Source organism: Engystomops pustulosus, chromosome 3, assembly GCF_040894005.1.
Source record: "Engystomops pustulosus chromosome 3, aEngPut4.maternal, whole genome shotgun sequence".
NCBI lineage: Eukaryota > Metazoa > Chordata > Amphibia > Anura > Leptodactylidae > Engystomops > Engystomops pustulosus.
The window spans coordinates 127,587,866-127,596,655 of record NC_092413.1 but is presented as its reverse complement, the minus strand read 5'-3'; the positions used below and the strand labels follow the sequence as shown (position 1 = coordinate 127,596,655).

At 42.3% G+C, this 8,790-nt stretch overlaps 1 protein-coding gene across 1 annotated transcript in view; it reads left to right on the top strand.

The window, feature by feature from the left end:
- The first annotated feature begins 481 nt into the window (after positions 1-481).
- The window catches only part of BCKDHB (branched chain keto acid dehydrogenase E1 subunit beta), a 102,994-nt gene continuing 94,685 nt past the window's right edge, over positions 482-8,790 (top strand). The window contains exons 1-3 of the mRNA XM_072142064.1: positions 482-678; positions 2,059-2,136; positions 7,736-7,804. Of these exons, the coding sequence (XP_071998165.1) occupies positions 537-678; positions 2,059-2,136; positions 7,736-7,804 (289 nt within the window). The 5' untranslated portion in view covers positions 482-536. The remainder of the gene's footprint in view (positions 679-2,058; positions 2,137-7,735; positions 7,805-8,790) is intronic.

Sequence of the window (8,790 nt, the reverse complement as noted above, 5' to 3'; positions counted from 1 at the left end):
TTTCCACCCTGTCTTTCTCACTGGGTATAGTGGGCAGATGGAGGCAAAAACTATGTCTCCATCTTCCAGTATCTGTCAATGTATGATCAGAGTATAAAAAGGGAATATAAAACGACCTTATGATTCAGGATATTGTGTGATGGACTCCAATTTTGATCTCAGTTGATCTCCCTAAAACTGAGAAGTAGGCGATCGATAACAGGCACCACGTGCTGTGCCCCCCCCCCCCTCTTTACCCTCTAATGCTCCACCTATAGGCACAGGGACACAGCGCTGCCCCCATAGGAGCCGTACACTGTATACATGACTGGTCCTGCCGGACTGTCCTGCTCCGCTCCATTCTCACCTTACAAGCCATCAGGTTGCCTAGAGCGCTGCCGTCACTGCACTATCTCAGCCGCGCCCACCAATGCTGTGAGGTGATTGGCTGTCCACATTCCACCCTTTTATTTACAATCCCACACTCTCGACCAATGGCAATAGTACCCCACTAGCCACGCCCCCTTCGCGTTGTTCAGTCCTTGCTGGCTCTAAACATGGCGGCTCTGAGGATTGTATCAGGGGCCGGGAGCCGGCTATCTCAGTGTGTTCTGCGATGGAATCGGCACAATTTGAAGTCACAGACGAGATCGGCTGCACATTTTACCTTCCATGCAGACCCCGAGCCCTCGGAATACGGTGAGGATGATTGCTGTATGTGTGTCATTGTATAGAGTGGCTGTGTGTGACATTGTGAAGAGCACCATTCATATGGGATGGGTGTTATATGAGGTGCCCGGGCCATATGCTTCACCTCAGAGACTAACAATTGGGTGTGCATGGTTACTGCCCACAATATCACAGCTGTATCTCTCCAACTCCACGTTTGAATTTGGTATTGGTTACAGGCTGGAGGCACAAGGTCAACTCCAGGACTCCACTACAGAGCTATAGCACAGGGACACTTACTGTGCCCATGGTATGGTGCACACACTCCCTCCTTCCAGATCCTCTCTCCTGCCCCCACCAGATCATGTGACTGCTGCAGCCATGTGACAGTGATCATGTGATGATAACCCCCTTAAACCCAGTGGAGGTCATTTACACAAGACTCAAGTTTCATACATGCTTCTTTGTAAGAATCCCAGTAGTGCTGAATTCTTAAAGGGCTATTCCAGTAGAATTGGATTGATGGGGTAGCACAGCCGCCGGGCAAAACTATGCCAGAAAGTTTGCTTGTTTTTCAAAAGAACGCAGACCCATGCCATTCACGCCCATGCCCACAGAACATTAAGAAATAGATGCAAAAGATTTGTATTGTCCTACTAAATCTGGATGTGTTACTAGCAAACCTAATAGCCGATTGATTCAGACCGTAAGAGTCTGGATCAGATCCACAACAGAAAACATGTTTTGGTGAAGCCTTTATTTACTTCAGTGGTTCAGTTTACTGATGGTAGACATGTCCTACTATGAAGTTTATTTATTGTAAATCTATACGCCACGATTGCGGCAATATAGAGTTATAAGCATTATGCTAATTATTCTGGGGAGCGCCGGCTATGTCGCTGGAGCGCCGCGTCTTTTTTTTAATTTATTAACTCCCTCCCCCCCCCCCCCCCCCTCTGATACAAGTCCTGCCCGCTTCTGCTTGTCAGCGGTTCTTTGCACTGTGGACAGGTGGGACTTTTATTGACTTGTACAGTTACGATAAGAGAAGTTCCTGAGAAAATCCTGTTCCTGCTCTCAAAACACATGTACACAAGAGCCATTGCAGGACCTTTCATGGTACTCCAATGGTCCTGAAACTGCTGATTGAAAGCAAGCAGAAGGGATGCATCGTTCTTTTCCTGTCAATCTTGATTCTAGTGCCATGTGTAGGAAGAGAATCACAAACTTGTAGGGGCTATAATATTCATACACCCCAGGGCCCGTGGCTGTCTTAATCGGCCGTGTCCCTAAGTTCCCTGTGTGAAAGGAGTGGTGTTGTGCATGGATGGCCACTGTTCATTTTTTCTGAATCTTCTCTACATTTGCAAGTGTGTTATTTGATGTTCATTACTTTAAACTGTTTTACAGGACCAACTCAGAAAATGAACCTTTTCCAGGCCATACAAAGTGCATTGGATAATACACTATCAAAGGATCCAACGGCAGGTATAATATAGACAAAATACTACTTATGTTTATCGGTGTGTGCAGAAATATAAATATATACAGTGAAGGAAATAATTATTTGATCCCTGGCTGATTTTTTTTTTTAAGGTTTGCCCACTTACAAAGACATGAACAGTCTCTAATTTTAAGGGTTAGTTAATTTTAACATTGAGAGATTGACTATAAAAAAAAAAAATCCAGAAAAATGTATTTGCAATTTGCAGAGAGAAATAAGTAATTGTTTGATTTATTTGATTCCTTCTATTTCTATTGCTATACTGTTGAACACCACTATGCTAGGGTTATGGAACACATTTTTCAAAAATATTGCAAACTGCTGTACGTGCAGTTTGCCTGTGAAGTGTGCAGAGTGGGCCAGATTCATGTAAAGTGGCTCACGGTTTTCATTAATCTGGCACCCCCTGAACTGCTTGGGAAGTGTGCAACTTTAACATAGAACATGCAAAACAATTCTGTCGAGTTGCTGTATTAAAGAGGGTGCATGGTCTGACTCTGCACTGGAATGCCCCTTTAGGTGCAGAAATTTGTGGCTTAGCAGACATAGTGCATCCGTGACACAATACTGGCACAAACCCTTTCTGCATTCGGACATTCCTGAATGTCCTGTTAAGGTAGGGGGTATATGAAGAGGGCTCAGGGGCTGAGCAAGGGAACAAAGGATTGGGTCAAAAAGCACATTAAGAATATAAAGTGGCCTAGCCAGTCTCCAGACCTTAATGCCATAGAAAACTAATAGAGGGAGCTTACAGGGGTATTCCTGTAAGTTCCATGAACAGCTGATACAAAAACCCCATAATGCTATAAATAAAATAACACAACAAAACTCAGTGTAATAAGGCACAAAGGAGCTTAAATAGTTTGATTTTATGATTCACAAAATGTTATAGAGGTGGAGTTATCACCAAAATTGCCGCCTGTGGAAACTACAAGTCTCATGATCCTTTAATTCTTAGTAACTCCTCCTCCATCTTATGGTCTGCTCCCACTGATGATGTAGCAGACTGTCCTGCTCTGTTACCATAGTAATGATGTGTAACTGCCATCACTGCACATTACCTCACTGAGATGACGTCTCAACGCAACACTGGCCATACTGGATGCACTGCAACCAATGGTCTACAGCCAAACATAGTGATGATCACATGTCCTGCCCAGGCAGGTGTGGGACATGTGACCAGTGGCCATGTTCTTACCTTTGTCTCCTCCACAGGGACTGATTAAAGGCCCAATAGCATTTTAATTCTCCATTACAGTGTATGTCAACAACCTTTTTCTGCTGAGGGGAGTAAAATTTTAAATAACTAATTACATATTGGCTTATATTTTAAGGACCTATTTGCAAATGAGTTATGTTTATTCCTGGAATACATCTTTAAGCTTCGAGTTACAAAGAAACAGCCTTAATCTTAATGATTTAGAGATGATCTGCAAAGAGTAGTGGACCAAAATTCCTCCTGACATGTGCACAAACCTCATCATCAACTACAAATACTTATTTCTCAGTGCAAAATGCAAATAAATTTATATAATTTATACAATGTGATTTTTTTTTTTAAATTCTATTTCTGAATGTTAAAATTAAGCTATCTTAAAATTAGAGACTGTTGATTTCTTTGGGCAAACATTAAAAATCAGCCAGGGATCAAATACCGTATATGCCGGCGTATAAGACGACCTGGTGTATAAGACGACCCCCCTACTTTCCTGTTTAAAATATGGAGTTTAAGATATATTCGCCGTATAAGACTACCCCTTTTCCAACGCATACAGTAGTATACAGCACAGCCCCCAGTAGTATACAGCACAGCCCCCAGTAGTATACAGCACAGCCCCCAGTAGTATACAGCACTGCCCCCAGTAGTATACAGCACTGCCCCCAGTAGTATACAGCCCAGCATTTAAAAAAAATAATCATATACTCACCCCGATGCTCCCCCGATGTCCGCGCCGTCTTCTTTCTTCTGCCGGGCGCCGCCATTGATCTTCCCCGGCAGGCGCCTAGTATGACGCGCCGCTGCTGACGTCATACTAGGCGCCGACCCGGGGAAAAACATGGCGGCGCCTAGCAGAAGAAAGAAGACGGCGCGGTGAGTATGTCCCATGCGCATCTTTTTGAGGCTGCCGGCAGCTTTGCCGGCAGCCATCGCTGTGAAAACACCCGCGATCGGTGCTAGCACCGATCGCGGGTGTTACCGGTAAGCCTTTGCTGCAATATGCAGCAAAGACTTACCGGCTATGGAGAGGGCTCAGCCCGTGAGCCCTCTCCATGCAGCGCGATCGTCTTATACGCCGTCATTACCGGCGTATAAGACGATTACCGGCGTATAAGACGACCCCAGAGAAGACAGAAGATTTTTCTGTCTTCAAAAGTCGTCTTATACGCCGGTATATACGGTAAGTATTTCCTTCACTGTATGGGTATATCAAATTTTGGAGTACTTACAAGGTAATATGGAATATTAATATGTATTAGCAGCATGTATCAAAGAAGCTTATTGGGTTCTAACAGGTTCCAAGATACAAAGTATGGAGACTATGGTTAGGACAGCAGCTGCCGTTTTCACTGTTACTGTTGCAGGGTTTGGTGAATACTTGCAGACATCAGTCATGTATCACCTTAGGCCCCTTCTACACTCGCAAGTGTGATGCGGTGAGATCTGAATCTAGTTCAGGAGATCTAGTGATTTCTCTGGATGTAGGACCATCAATTACAATGAAGGGGCTTTCTGAGGAAAAAAGCTTGACTTCAGTGATAAAATCTCTGCCTCCTTGACTTTATACAATCAATTTACATCTCACTTGAAAGTTGATAGTGTGGTGGTTAGAAGTTAAATTACAGTTTAAAATTGTAGTTTAAAAATTCAATTCAACAAGCAAAAAACAAGCTATTATGACAGAAAAAAAAAGTGGTGGCTTTTGAAAGGTTGAGGGGAAAAAATGCATCTGAACACTTGTCAATGCCCCAAGCTCCCATCCCAGCTGCTAACTACTTTACTGGCGATAAATCTGGCATTTCTGGGAAACCTCTTCTGTGTGTGGTTGAGAATTATCCGGTAAAACATAAATGCCATTTGGAAACTCTACCATGAGAAATGAGAGAATTAAGTTTATTTTTTTTAAATTTGCTCAACATACGGGGGGGGGGGGGGGCAGGCTGGCTGTATACATGAGGGGGCAGGCTGGCTGTATACCACTTGGGGCTGGCTGTATACTACACCCTTGGCTTATACTCGAGTCAATAGGTTTTTCCCGTTTTTGGTGTTAAAATAAGGGGTCTTGGCTTATACTCGGGTCGGCTTATACTCGAGTATATACGGTAAGTGACGGACACCCTTCCTGTACTCCTCTGTGCATTGTTGATAGAAGGGATTTCTCAATCCTAGGTGTAAGACGCGTTAGTACCGTGTTGCCTAACCCTTGTTACTACTTTTACTTTAACTGTATTGCTCTTCTGACTCCACTCGACAAGGATGGTTATTGGTATATGTATAAATTGGGAAGGGGGTTTTAAAGGTTGTTGCTTTTCTGCAGCATTCTCCATGAATGGCGAATGATTACATAATGATGTACCATGTTATCTTTGAGGTACCTCAACTACTGCTCCTTGATTTGTGATGCTGTTCTGTTTCATGTGCCAATAAAGCGATTATAAAAGAAAAAGAACCTATCTTATACATAACACGCGAACTGCCTGTATATTAAAATGGTTGACAGTCTTTGTCCTATACATGATGCTATGAAGAAACATTGAGGACACAGGAACGCTTGGAGCTAAGGTCATTTAATCATTTTAACGAAACGCATATCTGAGGTGTGAACCTCTTTTCACAATGGAACTCAATGGCGGCAGTATTGCATGGGTTCAGCAGTGACTTTATACAAGCAAGGACGACTAAAGCAAGGAACAGCGGGAGACCACATGATAGAAAGCAGACGTCTGTTTGATGAACTTGCTTATATTTGATTCTACGCTGTAAACACATGATACCAGTTTTTACCACGTTTACCAATTAGCTGATGCAACATGACAGGGTTTTTTATCCTTCTAATTCTTTTGACATATCTGTGGTTCCGTGAGCTGTTGTAGGCAGTATAAAATCAGACTGTCAGAAGATCTTAGGCTGAAGAAGAGATGGTTCTCTGAAATGTCACACTTTTTCTTGGTGACAGTCTGGGCAATTTCCAGTAAAAGTCGGAAAATGAAATGTTTGCATTTTCTTCTATGTGAATTGGCTTGTGCTCATTTCAGTGACAAGATCAAGATGACAGCCGCATCCACCAGAGCAGGGAACATGTGGAGCCTCTGCTGTGCTGTGCATAATGACGTGACAGCCGTTCTATGATTAGGAATGTAGCGCACATGTACAAGTGCACACTGACAAGCATTGTAGCCACCGATTAGTCATACATGAAAAAGCATTCATTTCCAACCATGATGATCCATAGATCAGGGATGTTGCGAAATACATTTTCTTGCCATTCATTGTGTTGTAGAAAGTAGGTCTAGGATTTTCAAGGTTTTTAAAGTCAGTTGTCCACTTTACCTCAGATTTTTGTAATGTGTGGGAGCTGGCCTCATTTTTCAGTTTATATAATGAAAGCTGAGCTCTTATTGGTTTTCATGGTCAATTGGTCAGTTTTGCTCTCAGTTTTGATACATGGTTTTGACTGTCTTTTGTGAAAAATGTATGAATTATTTAAGGAGGAGATTGACCTTAGATGCATGTTTTTATTAAGATTGATGAAGTTCAAGTTTTGGTAGGATGATCACCTAAAATTGCTCTGAAAGGATAGTTAGTCCTTCTTTGTGATGGAACTGTAGATCTGCCTCATAGATGGGGTTTTCTAGAGTTCCCAGGGAAGTCATAATGAAAGAAATTGGTGCTCTTTCCCTGCTCCAGCTCCTGGTTCCAGTGTTGCCCCCAATGCCCATTCACACTGAGACCACACTTCTGCTCCAACTGGAAGTGTCAGCTATCAGCGGGCTGGAGTGACCCTCCAAGGGATACATGCTGGTCGGTGAAAGTACGACAGCTGGGCCCCCCAAAAATCCAGAGTACATGGGTTCCATTATCGCTACTGGATGTTGCGGAATGCCAATGAATGGAGCAGTAGGATTATTCATATGAGGTGAATGAGAGGGCTGGAGATAGTGGAGTTCAGCAATTTCCGACACTCCCATACTATTGCATATGGAGTGACAGAATGGATACTCTCCATTCCGTTCCACCAAGCAGTGAAATCGGGAATTGGTAAACACTCGGTACAAACCATCATTTGTGAATGTAGGTTCATTTTATTGCTAATTTTAATAATTGCTAACATGGTAATAGAAACGGTTTCATCTTTGTCATTTATTACGGGGAATTCATTAAGACTGGTGTTTTAATCCCCATTCTTAAAGGTCTCCCCCCCCCCCCCCACTAGCTCACCAGCACCCATATCTACTAAGAGGTTCCGGCCATATACCCGACCTAAATAGGAAACACATATGTACAGTATATGACATCACATAATATTATTTGGCTGTGCATTTTTCAATGAAACTATTAACTAACTTTGTAATTTTGTTTTGTAGTGATATTTGGAGAAGATGTTGCCTTTGGAGGTGTCTTCAGATGTACAGTTGGACTACGTGATAAATATGGTAAGATAATTTAAGTGCCCCTTCATACTTTTAGGTATTTTCTTTGACAAAACAGTTGGCAAGTATTGTGAATAAGGGAGTCTTTGGATTTTCTTTTTACAGAGTGTCTTGACAGCAGGGACATTCACATTAATCCTTACAATGAGAGCTTGTGTTAAAATTTTAGATCTACAATAGTAGTAGCTATACATAGGGGTGTTCTTAATTTAAAGCCAGGTGTTCAGAATTATTATTTTTATTACGGGGATCCTGTCATCAGCAATTGGCCTAATAAACCACTACCAGAATATTGTCAAGCAGCATAACGCCATCTTGTTTTTATTTATTTCATGATCCACTGTGGTGACATCACCCAGAAATTCAATTTTAAAGTGAGATGTAAATTGGGTGTATAAAGTCAAAGAGGAGGAGAGTTCAACTCCGATGTCAAGGAATGCAAAGTTTTACCAGGTCCACCAATATAATGTTTTTTTTATTTTTTTGTGGGCTACATAGTTTGGATTTAACAGAATCACCTGCATACAGTCAGTATAAACCATTCTCCCAACAACCGCTCATAACAAATGGACAGTATATAGATGGCATCCGAATGCTTTTACTGACCCATTAACTTTCATGAGTGCAAAAATAGGATATGCTTTCATAGCTCCCAGATTTTGTGATGGCGAAAGTGGGACATAGGATGTTGCCTTAAGCCACACCTTAGCTACACCCCTTAGCCTATTCCGTATAATTATGCCCCTCTTGCGTGTGACTGTCCACCATGTACAATGCCCCCTTTACTGTGACCAAATTGTATAGGGCAACCCTATGGACCCCTGACTCCATATCTCCTAATGTGGCCCACCAACATATAATGCTTTATAATTTTAACCCCTTTTCTGTTTCCATTTTACATTGAATGCTCCCTTTAATGTTTGTCCTTTAAATTGATCCCCACTGCTCCCCCCTTTCTTGCTGCTGTAAAAAAAAAAACAGAAGTTACT